At 35.9% G+C, this 14,078-nt stretch overlaps 1 protein-coding gene across 1 annotated transcript; it reads left to right on the top strand.

The window, feature by feature from the left end:
* On the top strand, positions 1 to 14,078 carry LOC106906464 (potassium channel subfamily K member 2-like). The gene is made up of 10 exons (XM_088004628.1): positions 1 to 73; positions 201 to 344; positions 3,721 to 3,827; positions 3,921 to 4,033; positions 5,183 to 5,273; positions 8,155 to 8,272; positions 8,838 to 8,998; positions 9,295 to 9,481; positions 9,564 to 9,703; positions 12,258 to 14,078. The coding sequence occupies exons 1-10, from the start codon at positions 1 to 3 to the stop codon at positions 12,591 to 12,593; spliced, it is 1,470 nt and encodes a 489-aa protein (XP_087860754.1). The 3' UTR covers positions 12,594 to 14,078.

The following is a 14,078-nucleotide window of genomic DNA, read 5'->3' as shown; positions in this document are numbered from 1 at the left end:
ATGGGTGTTGAGGGCCTGTCCACGTTTGGGGACCACCTCTCCGTACCACGGACCTCCTCTCCTCCTCCTCTCGGTAACAAGTCACCGGTGCGCTCAAAACCCTGAGCGCACACGGAGAGCGTCGCCAACTGGAGAACTGGCAGAAACCACAAGAGACAGAGAGACCAGAGAAACTGTTTAGTGAAAAATACCCCAAACAGCACCGACCAGTGTCCGATCAGCGCTGAAAGCCACGAAGGGAAGCAGAGGGAAGACGGAGCGCCGGTCCGTCCGCCCTCCTCAGCACCGCGCAGAGGAGACACGCATCGGAGGAAAGATTCCCCGCAACGCATTGAAAGCTTCTGGTGAGGAGAAGAGGAGAGCGGAGGGCATCGGATAGCCAACCACGACAAGTGAGTGAGGATTTTATTTCATCCAGATTGAGCTCCAGGAAACATCTTATATTGATGTGAAGTGGTGCATTCAGTTAGAAACATTGTTTCACCTCAAAACGCTCACCTGAAACTTTACACAAACATTTTTAGAGGTTAACTTAGTCCTGCATGTTTCTTTAACAAGTGTAGAAAAATATATTTGAGGCAAGTTTTTGTTTATTACCATAAAAAAGTCAAAAATAATGCATTTCTTACACAGAAGAGGAGCAAATACAATATTTTATCTTTTTGTAAACAAACTAAAGTGGAAGGTAACATCAGTTTGTAATAATTTTTATAACTTAAATACAATGCAAAACTTTAAAGGGTTTTCCCAGAATATAAAAGAGTCTTTAAATTTTATTCTGAAGAAGTTCAAATACTTGTTATATTTTATACCATGTTCATACTAAAAGTTACAATCCAATGCATTTAAGTTTATTTAGCATATTAAAATGCACGAAAGGACAAAAAATGACTGATAGGTAAAAGTGACGAAGTAGACAGCTCAAACAGTAAATACTTTGCATCCGATTGAGAGTAAATAGAATAACCGTCAGTTATAAAGGAAAAAGGCACGAAATGTATCGCATTGTTACACCAAGTTGAGACAACATTGTTTTATATATCAATAATCCAAAATATAATTGAAAAGTAGTTGCAGCACAGAGACTAGATAATTGTTTGGTAAAATTCCTCAAATGAATAATCCTTATCTGCAACCTACAGCATTCCTATAGGTAAAATTATTCTCTACTTGTGGGAAACTGCTTTAAAAGACTTATGAGTTGTATAAAACTATTTCTGTCTTTTGCTCATAAGTTCATTTTGAAAATTGAAATAGATCCAGAAAGTGTTTCTGAAGAACTAAAAGTTTATGAAGAGCTGAAAGAAAAGGTCAAGTCCAAACCAGATCACAATGTGAACAGGGATAAACTAAACTAATTCATAAAACAAAATTAAGGTTTTTAGTGACAAGAGGATGATACTCCTCTTATAATACTAATATTTTTTATGAATGTATTGCTAATAAAAATGTATTTTCTCCAGCTCAGATTCTCATCATCAATAAAAAGTCCTGAAGTCTCAACAAAATCAGTGAAATGCTAAGATAAATCTCTGGAGTGTAACTCTTCCCACTGAAGATAATAAAACTGGATTTTTTTCATATTTAGTAAAAATATGTTCAGTTTAATGATAAGTTGTGCAAGTTCACACACTAAATCAACGCCATCATAAGAGCTTTGCTACGAATAGTACTAACATGACAGACCTAAGAGCATAAGAAAATAATTTTTTAATGAATGCATATTTATTTAACCATGTTGGTGTGCTCTCACGGGAATGTGTTTGTAAATTTACCAATGAACAGTAAGTAGTCCTAGCATGGATTCCTGTACAATCCCACTTATAATACTCTGCCTTTAGCTTCGAGTACAGCTTGCATTCGCTGTGGCGTGCCAGTGATTTGACCTTTGACCTTTCTTAAACAGACTGACATCTTTTCCAGGACCACAGGATGTGACTGCTGGCATGGTTGTTTTAGAAATGAGACTCATTGCATCAGTTGAATGGGTTAAATATCTTGTTAGTAGCTGAAAGATGGTCTCGCATTTAGTAATTATCCAATAGGAAGCTTCTGTTAGCTTGGCTAAAATAAGAAACGCTTCATGTGATCATGTGATCGGCTACAGGTCAAACAGGCAAGAAACTTGATAGTCTTGTTATTAATTTCTCTATTAGTGATAACCAAGAAAGATTACCTGGTAGTAAATATGTACATAAGTAATCAGAAGTGGGTAGGGTATCTGAAAATTGTGCTCAAGTAAGAGTCGCACTACCTCAATTTATTTTTACTCAAGTAAAAGTAAAATACGACTCAAGTTCTGAGTGACAGATTAAAACATCAATTATTTAATATTTAAAAATTACAATCATCAGACTCAAGTAAGAGTAGAAATACTTCTTAATAAAGTTACTGAAGTAAAAGTAACAATAACAAGCATAACATAGTAAAAATACTCCTAAATTAAATTTTTACCAAAAAGTTACTCAAGTAAATGTAATACTACTGAACTCTGGAAGTAATAACATAAACAGCATAACTTTTAAATAAAAATGTTCTGTTTCCGTCTTTTTTCTCTTCAAATATACAACTTTGGATTTTCCAAAATCACATCCATTGGTGGATATTAAGAGGACATTTTTTAGCATCAACTTACTGTCAAAAACAGCTGAGTGTTTTTAAACTGTTGAGACCAAAATGGAGGCATGAAAATGTGCAACATGTGAATCCTCATAATAGATCCCCTTTAAGAAAGACACATGAAGATCCAACAAAATTACCTCACTGTAAAACAGTTGAGCCACATTTAGTTGTATCAACTATCTTCTGTTCTTTAAGTCAAATAAATTTAACGAGTTTCAGATTATGATCCTAAATGTGAGTTTGAGAAAGATAAATTTACAGTAGTAGGTTGTGTTAACTTAATAAGAGATGAACAAATTAGAGTTTTTAGGTTGGCACTTAAAAAACTGAACGAAGAAAAAGAGGAAGAGGGAACTATTTCCCAGAATGCTTAGCAGCTGTTTTTGTATTCAGAGATGGAAGTGTGTTACATGATCTGACTTCTGTGTTATTAAGGTAAATGTTTATTTTAAATCTTGAGGATAATCTCATGTTTTGAGCTGAATTCATTGTGATGTTTAATAAAATTCATTATCAGATCAGAAATTTTGTTAATGTAATTTGAAACAAAAAATTAAATTATTCTAAAGTAAAATAAGTAGTTATTTTTAACATGATAATAGAGAAATGTGGCTCTTTAACCAGGTGAGGGCTGTTTTTATTTGCATATTGTGAAATAATTATTTGGTTTAAGTTGCAGCATTAAGTTAAAACTCACAATTCAAGATTAATGAACTTAAAAAACAACGTTTACACAACTTGTCTCTTGTTAAATCAACTTCATGAACTTTAATTTCTGAGTTAAAACCAAAACATTTTTCTTGTTGACTTAAGTTGCATTTCAAGGCAGCAGGTGGACTTTCATTTCCAAGTTAAACCATTCAGTTTCACTTGAACTACACTGTTTTACAGTGTAGTGAAACTCCAACCTATATACTTTTAATCAACAACTTTCCTTCCTGGATGCATTAATTCACACAACAATTAGACAATGTTGACTCATACGGTCGATATATCGAGACAAATAAACCAATATTTGTGCGTAAGAGAGGAAATGGATGGTGTAAAATGAGGGGCAAAATGTGAATATTTTAAATAATAATCCAGTTTTTTCCATAGTGGCAGCTCCAGACTTATTGGACCCAAAATCAGCCACTCACAACACGAAGCCTCGCCTCTCCTTCTCCACCAAGCCAATCACACTGACGCCTCGGGAGGAAAGTGAGGTGAGGAATCAAACCTAAGAAAGCAAAAACTATCCAGACAGAAGTCATTTTAGAGAGTTGCTGAGGGCTGACTGACCAGCCGAAGTGTTGCAGGTCGTGGCCACAGTGATGAAGTGGAAGACGGTGACCGCCATCTTTCTTTTGGTGGTTCTGTACCTGGTGATAGGAGCCGCCATCTTCAGATGGCTGGAGCAGCCTCATGAGAGGTGGGCGTCTGTTTTCATTTCACTATTACTCCTCCAGCTTCATTATTTTATCTCTGAGCCTCAAAAACTCAGGACAGCTTCACATCAAGAACCCTCACCACTTCTATAATTTAGTTTTTGAAGGCGTCTCTATTAGCTTTGGGAGTCTAGAGAGGAAATTCTTCACAACCTCAAATATTTTGCAGCGTCTAACAGGTTTTTAGCTTCCTCCTTTTATATGGAAGGAAAGCATTCCCACAGCATGACCCTGCCAGCACCATGTTTCCCTGAACTCCAAAGTGACCAAATGCCGTTTGGCTGTTTCTCAGATAATTGGCTTCAATAAGAATAAAAAACACACAGGTGGACTTTACTTAGCCATAAAGTGACTTGTTTTTATTTATTTATTCTTATTAAGTGGGATCACAGGAATGGAGGATGAAGACAAATGTGTGACACACTTTTCAGATTTGTAATTGTGAAATATTTCATTTCTTTTTTTTTTAAATGTAGTTGTTTATTTCAAATAGAAAACAAACAAACAACAGGATAAGACAAAACACATGGATACATAAACAAGAACAAAATAATTTACCACTACTCTTCGGTGAATACTTATTTAATTCAACACCTTATCTCAATTTAACACAATATATTATGTATTGATTCAGTAACTATCAGAAATTTGTAATTAAAGTCATTTTATTCACATGCATGTTCAGTATACTGTGCTAAAGAACGTACAAATAAATTATATTATACAAGCAAAATTATTTCAAGACAAGAAAATCTACAGATCCGTAATAATAATAATATTAGTAATAATATAATATATTATTATTATACTTATATTTAATATTATACATATTAAATACTACTATTATAAAATAATAGTAGTATTTAAATCCTGTCATTTTGTTTCCACTTCACAATTAATCACTGCTTTCTCTCTTTCAATCACATCAAATCTCTATGAAATCATTTGAACTTTATGGTTTTATGATGTTTTAAAAGTCGTCAAGGTGTTGCATCGTAGTTGTGATTCTCTCTTGAGCCAAATTTGGTTTTGATCCATCTAAAAAAAAAAAACTTGGTTATTCATTAATTTTCCGACAGAACAGGTTATTTTTTCAAAACAGGAAGAACAAACTCCGTCTCTCCCTCTTTCAGTGCCCAGCGTTTGGCCATCCTGTCCCAGAAGCTGGACTTCCTGTCCCAGCACTCCTGCGTCAACCAGAGCCAGCTGGAGGAGCTGGTCCAGGTGAGTCGGCACTGGGCCAGAACACACACACGCACGCACGCACGCACGGACACCTGAAATCCTGTCATGACACCATGATTTAGAGATCCATGATGACTATGGCCTCATTCCAAGATATTAAAGGAATTTGATTGTTCATGTTTTCCAGATTTTAAATTGATTTTACCATTTTATAAGGTCACTGAGCTACTTTGTTGGCATTAGAAAACTTTCCATTTGGTTTAAAGGTGATATATTATGCTTTTTTGAGCAGGTTAGGATAGGTTAATCCAACATGTTCATCACATGTTTTGCACAAAATCAATCGTAGATAAGATTTTTAGTCTTATCTACGACTAAGATAAGATTTAGTCTTTAGTCTGACTTTAGACTGATCAGACTAAAACAGTCTGATCAGTTTTGTCTATTTTGAGCTGCTATAGGATCTCTGTCACTTTAAATCTATATAAGCTGCTGCTGGCCGCACCCCCAACTCAATGTTCACACTCACTCATGAAAATGGCTGCAAACAGTTGTGAAATTACACAATCATTAATCGTAGAAAAGCAGAAGTTGAGCCTCCTGCAGAACCAACAAGAATGCAGCAAGTGGTTTCTGGATAGTAAGTCAACAACAAAACACTTGTCTTTTCCAGCGGCCATTGTACAGCAAATAGAGCGCTGAATTCAGCTTCATCTCATAAATTATTTACACAGACACGTTTTTAATATACATATCTATATCACATAAATTATTTCATTTATTTGTTTATTTTGTGCATTAAATTTCTTAATCTGAGTTCAAATTTCAGACAAGAAAAGGCCGTATGACAATAAGAAATCTTTGAATCCTTGAAAACCAGCTGAAAAAATGTGCTTGAGCTACGAGTGGGTTGCCAGGTAACGGGAAGGGGTTCCATGGTTACTAGGTAACGGTCAGTTCCTGCTGATTTGTGACGTTTTGAAATGGCTAATTTTCCAGACACCAAAACACATTAACTTATTGCCAATAATCAGCTGAGTTTTTCGTTTTGTTTTGTTTTTCTTAAGAGCTTTTGCTGTTTATAAAAGCAGTTGAGACCCAAATAGAAGTACAAAAGTGTGAAATTTGCATGAAAGGTCACCTTGAAAAAAGATACACGAAGATCCAAAAAAGTTAATTACTATGAAGTCAGAACATTTCCTCCAACTGCAACTAATTTCTGTGTTTTTCTGGTTTCTTCAATAGTGAATTTACTGACTTTTCTTGATCTCCAGTCTGTCTATTGATGATCTACAACTTTTCTTCCTGAATCCATTCATTCACGCAGCAATCCGACTCAAATGTTGATCTTTTGTGTTTAGTTGGACTGGAGTCTCTGTTTCACCGTGTTCCCTTGATTTGGATCGATTTCACTGACAGACTCATCTGGAGTTATGACATGAATAATCTTCCTCCTGCTTCAAAGAGAAACTTTATTACATTAGTGCCACACACGACAGACTAACGGCATAATCGAATGAACGGATGTTGTTATCAATCCACCACCAAGTGTCAAACCTCAAACTGCTTTTAGCCGAATTAAAACAACTCCTCTGGCTTCCCGAGACACTTTTAGAAGAAATTATATTAATAAATCCAATGCATTTGTTCACACTTTGATATTTTAATCTGATGTAACCAAAACTCAACATTATGTTTCCACAGGGACAAATTGGTTTAAAGGAAATGATATGATTTGCAATAATATTCACAAACTGTTAACTTTCCCCTCATTTCTTAAAAGGAGAAATTGGGATTTTTGCTACAGATCAATGCAAAGTAGCGAATAAGCATGAAGTTAAAGGAAAAGTTGAACATGATTCTTCTGTATGGGCTGGGCAACAAAATTCTTATTTTTAATAGTAAATTTGACTTCTGAATTTATCAGATTTTTTTTTCTTAAAAAATTACAAATGACAGAAAATATCTTAAAGTTGGCTTTTACTTCAATAATTTATTCTCAATTGACTTGAATTCAAAATCAAAATAAACTGAAGAATAAAACATGCTAGTCAATTCAATTAAATCCAAATAAAAAAATACTTTATTGATCGAAAATAAAGATGGCAGTTATTAGCATCACTCTGGAAAACCAAGAAGTGCTTTGGTAAAAAAAAAAAAAATCCAGATTTTCCAAAGATTAAATCTTCAAAAACAGAAAATTTGATTAATCAGTTAAATAAATGAATCACTCAGTTCTAGATCATTCTTATTGTTTACCAAATAATTGCACACAGAAACACTTTGTCCTTCAAATACTGCAACAAGTTGTTTGGAGTCTCCAGAAGCTTGTATGATTTAGGGAATAAACAAGATGCATGCCACACTTTTCAGATTTTCAGCCGTGAGCATTTTTGAAAACCAAATGTCTTTTTCCTCCCACTTCACAATTATGGTGTATCATAATCACAATGGTCCTAATGTAGGGATTCACTATGTTGTGGTTTTCTGTGTTCATGATTTTAGTAGATCACTAAGCTGAAACATGGAAAATGATCAGAATATGATGTGTTGTTCTACATTAAACATAATTTGGTCATAATATCAGGACATAAAAGCAGACTTTAGTTGAACTGATACACATATGTTGATGATTTGGCATGCAGAGTTCAGGACCAGGGACAGCTCCAGACTCAGACATGGAAAAACAAAAACTGAGTCCAAGAAAGTGTCTCTGTCATCAGCTCTACCTCGGCTGTAGATCCCAAACCATTTGTTTTCATGATCAGTTCATCTCAAACTGCATACTCAGTGTTTCCATATTTTATGATTATGAACAGACACAACCACAGCTTCTGTACATAAACATCAAATTATTTACAGCAGAATAAAAGTCGCAGAGCTCATTTCTCGGGTCTTACGGAGCCTTTTTCCTCCCCAGCAAGTTGTGTCTGCTGTCCGATCCGGGGTGAATCCTGCAGGAACTTACACCAACCACAGCAGCCTGTGGGACCTGAGCTCCGCGTTCTTCTTTGCTGGAACTGTCATCACCACCATCGGTAGGAAATTAAACTTATTGATCGAAAACGCCTTGTCAAAGTTTATTGCTCCTAACTTTTCCACATTTTCCAGATTGGTTATATCACAATTAAAGTGTCTTATTGTGTATTTATGTGAGTTACCAGTGTAAAATGTGTAAGTGCATTATTGATACGTTCAGAAATCTGAAAAGTGTGGCGTGTATTTGCATTCAATCTCTTAATTCTGATATATAAAAACAAATGGAGTCCACCTTTGTCGTTATTTCACATCTGATCTGTAGCAAACTTAGAGGTTTGTTTTTGATCATACGTGAACAAACACAACAATTAAGACAAAGGAACGCAGCAGACAGGTCAGGAATCATGTTGTAGAAAAGTGTGATAAATAAAAAAAGCTAAAACTCTAAAGGAGCTGCAGGATTATGACACCAATGGCTAAAGTTTCATATGAAAAGCCCCAGACTTCCTGCTTTTGGTTGCATCAATCAGTCGAATCTTGCATGTAGGCCACAGGTTTAATAAGATGTTTGAAAACGAATCTATGATGCCAGACTGGGACAGTTTCTGATTGTGCTTTCTGCAGGATTTGGGAACATCTCTCCCCACACCGAGGGAGGGAGAATATTCTGTATCATCTACGCTCTGCTGGGAATACCGCTGTTTGGTTTCCTCTTGGCAGGTGTAGGTGATCAGCTTGGCACCATCTTCGGGAAGGGAATCGCCAGGGTGGAGAAAATGTTTGTGGTGAGTCTGAGAACCGCTCCAGCTGAAAATATTAGAAATGTTGCAACTTTGGTTCCTAATCGAACCGAGTCTACCGGACTATGAGGTATGAAGACACCCAACAAAATGATCAAGTTTGGTTGACCAACCATCAAAGAAAAATCAAACACACAAAGAAAACAAGGGCAGAACTAAATGTCCTTACTGAACAAACATGGATGTATTTTTTAACAACGTTCCTCCTTATGGCTGGTGATGTGACAGATCTCAGCCTGTAAATAATGACAGGAGCTAAATGTGGTTCCTTCCCCCTGCAGCACTGGGCCATCAGCCAGACCAAGATCCGAGTGATATCCACGCTGCTGTTTGTCCTGTTCGGCTGCCTGCTGCTGGTGGCGCTGCCGGCGGCCATCTTTAAACACATCGAGGGCTGGTCTGCGCTGGAGTCCCTCTACTTTGTGGTCATCACCTTGACCACCATCGGGTTTGGAGACTTTGTGGCAGGTGAATCAGACAAACTCTCTGTAAAGTTGTTGTTTTCTCTGGGTCGTGACAGCAGGTTTGATCGGTGTGGCTTTGTGTCCAGGTGGGTCAGACATAGAGTACCTGGACTATTACAAACCGCTGGTTTGGTTCTGGATTCTGGTGGGACTGGCCTACTTCGCTGCTATCCTCAGCATGATAGGAGACTGGCTCCGAGCCATCTCCAGGAGGACGAAAGAAGAGGTATTCAATGTAAATACCCTGGCAAAACCATTCAAACCCCATAAACAATCATTTCCCCATTTTTGTGACTTTGCAGACACAATATTCAGTGGATTTAATTACTGCTTTAGGTGACAGACTAACACAAAGGAGGGCATCACAGTGGAACTATAATGATACATGTTTTTAAAACGTATTTTACAAATAAAAAAGTGGCATGCACATGTAAATATCCTCCTTTTCTTTAATTTTACTAAACAAAATTCAATGCAAATGATGGCCTTTGGAGGCTGCATGATTAGTAAACAGGTTCTGAGCACTGTAAAACATTTGAAGATGGTTTAACTTGAAACTGAAAATCCACTTGCTGCCCTGAAAATGTAATTTAAATCAACAAGAAAACTGTTTTGGTTTTAACTCAGAAATTAAAGTTGATTTAACAAAAGATAACAAGAGACAAGTTGTCTAAACATCGTTTTTTTTTTAAAGTTCGTTAATATTGAATGTTAAGTTTTAACTTAATGCTGCAATTTAAACCAAATAATTATTTCACAATATGGAAGAAAAAAACTGCCCTCACCTGGTTAAAGAGCCACATTTCTCTATTATTTTTGCTCACAATATAAAGTTAAAATAACATTTTCACTTTAGATTAATTTAAACTTGTTTCAAATTGCATGAACAAAATTTCAGATCTGATAATGAATTTTATAAAACACAATGAATTCAACTCAGAAACATTTAGTGTGAACAGGACATTATCCTCAGGCTTTAAAATAAACATTTGCTGCACTTCCATCTCAGTACATAAAAACAAGCTGCTAAGCATTCTGGGAAATAGTTCCCACTCCCATCTTTTTCGTCTTCTAGTTTTTTTAAGTTCTAATCTAAAAACTCTAGTTTATTCAACTCTTAATATAAAAGTTAACTTACTGCTCTAAGTTTATATTTTACAAACTCACATTTAGGTTCAAAATCTGAAACTTGCTAAATTTATTTCATGTAAAGTAGAAGATAGTTGACACAACTAAATGCGACTCAAATGTTTTACAGTGAGGTAGTAACATGATAAAATATGAATAAGTTTCAGGAGTATTAATACTCTTTTGGATAACTGTGTCTGTTTACCTCCTGCTCTGCAGTGACAGATGAACTATAAAAGTGTCCGTGTTACTGTGCCATATCCCCACATCAACTTTTGCCCTCTGCTTAATTTGGTTTCAATGACGTGACTCTTTTCAAATCTAATCTGCTGTCTGCCAGCCAAATGCATGAACACAGATGATAGGAAGATCCTCTCCACAGGGACAGATGCACAATTTGGGCGTAATTTAGCAATGTTCCTGTTTGAGAAACTATAATAGAACTGCTTCAATACTAAATATAGCAAATGTTATGGAAATCAATTTGACTTATGTGTGAAGAAACATCTGGAAGGTTTTAGCTCTTCATTAGCAAAACCCTGAGGTCCCTCTTGGGAAAGATGTTCCCATTTAATAATTAGATTTCACTCCTGAGCATGAATGAAGATTGAGGAAGGCCTTTCAGCTGCTCCTCAGCAGACAAACATCTTCTGAAGTGTCAAGGGAGATGAGCACAATGACTCGCCTCACCGGTCCTGTTAGCTACAGGGGACCCAAAATTCACATTTTAGATGGTTTTATGTTTCCATTTGGGTCTCTACTGCTTCTAAAATCAGTCCAAGCACTGCGAAGACCCAGATGTGTTTAGGCTACAAATTGATGTCTTTTGGTGTCTGGAAAAAGACCCTCCCAGTTAAGTCACAATCCACAGGCACTGCAGCATTACCTAGCAACCCAAGCAGAGCTCCAGCATGTGCTGTATAATGGCTGCTGGAAGAGACAAGTGATTTGTAGAGGACTTACCATCCAGAAACCACTTGCTGCATTCTTGTTGGTTGAGCAGGAGGCTCCACTTGTGCTTTTCAAAGATGTACGGTTGTATAGTTGTGGATCTGTTTGCAGTCATTTTCATGTTGAAATGTAAATGTTGGGAGGCCAGCAGCAGCTAATTTGGATTTAAAGTAATAAGAGACTCTAACAGAAGTCATTCTGAAAGGAGCTCACAATAGGCAGAAGTGACCAGAATAAAATCTCATTATGTAAGAATAATTTTGTGCAAAAAATTTAAGGAATATATTTTGTATATCTTGTGCCTGTTTGTGATTATACTTGTCTGGCTAAATTAGTTTTATAGGGTTTCCTCTGCAGTTAAGGTGATGTTTATTCATGCTCCTAATGGTCTTCCATGCTGAAGTCCTGTTGTGAAAAACACATTTCCTCAAGCTTCTAGATGTGAGTTTGCTCTCCTGATTTAGTCAGAGTTGAGCACAGGGTTTTTATTTATGCAGATGACGTGGCAGCAGTGAGTGAATGCATGCATAAACAGAAGACCTTTTTCGTAAAACAGTACAGAAAGGTTGTAAATGGGATGACATATTTACATATTGGAAATCTATAAATCAATAAAAATATTTACAAAACAAAACAAAAAAACCTGAAAAACAGATCTCGTTGAGTTGAAACCTGTCCTGTCTTGGTCCGTCTCCCCGCAGGTGGGAGAGATCCGGGCGCATGCTGCAGAGTGGACCGCCAACGTCTCTGCGGAGTTCAAAGAAACCCGTCGCCGCGTCAGCGTCGAGATCTACGACAAGTTCCAGCGAGCCGCATCCATCAAACGCAAACTGTCCTCAGAGCTGGGATTCAGTTCGGCGCCTGAACTCACGCTTCCACGTCGGGCCACGTCGATCAATTTCACCGACGAACGGGAGAGGAACGACAAGGAGGCCGGGCTAAAGGGTCTGAGCGCGCCGCTGACCAGAAACGGATCGCTGGTGAACGGGCTGGACCTGGAGAGAGGAGACGTCTCGATTATCGAACACCTCAAGTAGAAGATGATTCTTCCAGGGTTAAAAGAGTTTGGGGAATTTCGTCAAACAAAGAGCTGAGAGAACAAACAGAACATGGTAAACAGTTTTCACTTCAGACAAATCTCTGTTTTCTCCAAATTACAACAGGTAGTAGCTGCTGCTGATTTGGGTTCAGTCATTTATGAGGTGCCGTTTGTAAAGTTACTAAGTAAAAAAATAAAAATAAAAGATATAATATTTATAATATAAACATTATAATGTATGCATATCTATACTACTATGTTATATAATATTTTATAAAAATGAATATTGATATATCAATATTTGGTTTATTTAGCCTGTCAAAGAGAAAAAGTGGGTGTTTATTTATTAATGTAAGATTTTCACCTTGTGATTCATACATTTTTAAATGCCTTGGTTCCAAACTAAACATTTAATAAGCAAGTTAGTTAAATAGCTTGCTGATTAAAGCTAACTATTACAAGCTAGTATTTAACTTGCAAATTAAATATTGACCTCCATTTTTTATATTTTAATAGTTTGTTAGCTAAATATTTAGGGTTGACTCCAAGTTAATTATTTAGTTAAATTTTTAGTTTTGAAATTAAATGTTTACAAAAATAAATACTTAGTTTACCAACCAAATATTTAGCTTCCTGGCTAAATTTCAAATCAAATTTGAAATTTGATTTGACTATACACAAAATATATAGTTGATAAACCAAATATTTAGCTTTAACTAAATTTTAATTTAAAAGCAAAATATTTAGCTTGCAAACTAAATATTTAACTCATTAATTAAATATTTAGTTTGGAACTGTGACATTTATAAATGTATGAATAACATATTGATTTTGAAAAATTAACATCTTTTTGTTTCTCTGACAGGCTAAATAAGCTAAATATTTCTGTTTATTTTACTGTGTAACTTTACAAATGTCACCTCATGGTCATTATCCACTGTTGAGGCCTACAGTCAAAGTTTAACATTTGGAAAAACTTGAATTTGTCACGCAGTGCCTTTCTGAGACTGACGCACATTATTTTGTATTTTTAGAAAACAAAAACATGATGTGGGCTTTAACATGAAGAACTGGCTTTTTGCACGTCGCCTCAAATGCCTCTTAGGACTGTAGATTTAGTGAAAGCAAGCTCATATCTCAACACATAATCTGTCTTTATTAAGTATTCTAACAATTAATTATGTTAAATACACAGTTTTACAACTTTGAATTGAGCTCCTGATACTATTTGCAGTTTTAAGCAAAAGACTTACAACTTCAGGCCTGCACAAAGCTGAACAGCTTGATCTTAATTTTTTACATAAATGTTTTAATAATTCATGATGCATGTATAATACAGTAGCTCCTATAAATGTCTTATTTTCATGGCCAACTCTGATTCTGCACATGTTCTCTTCTGCATATTGCATTGGAGTTGTAATCGTTTATTATTACCACGAAAAACCTTTGTGATAATTAAAATCTGTTTTCTTATTTGACTGTT

Source organism: Poecilia mexicana, unplaced genomic scaffold (assembly GCF_051168715.1).
Source record: "Poecilia mexicana isolate PSO_F unplaced genomic scaffold, ASM5116871v1 scaffold_3, whole genome shotgun sequence".
Lineage (NCBI taxonomy): Eukaryota > Metazoa > Chordata > Actinopteri > Cyprinodontiformes > Poeciliidae > Poecilia > Poecilia mexicana.
Note: the sequence above shows the minus strand (reverse complement) of the source record. Positions and strands in the feature narration are given on the sequence as shown.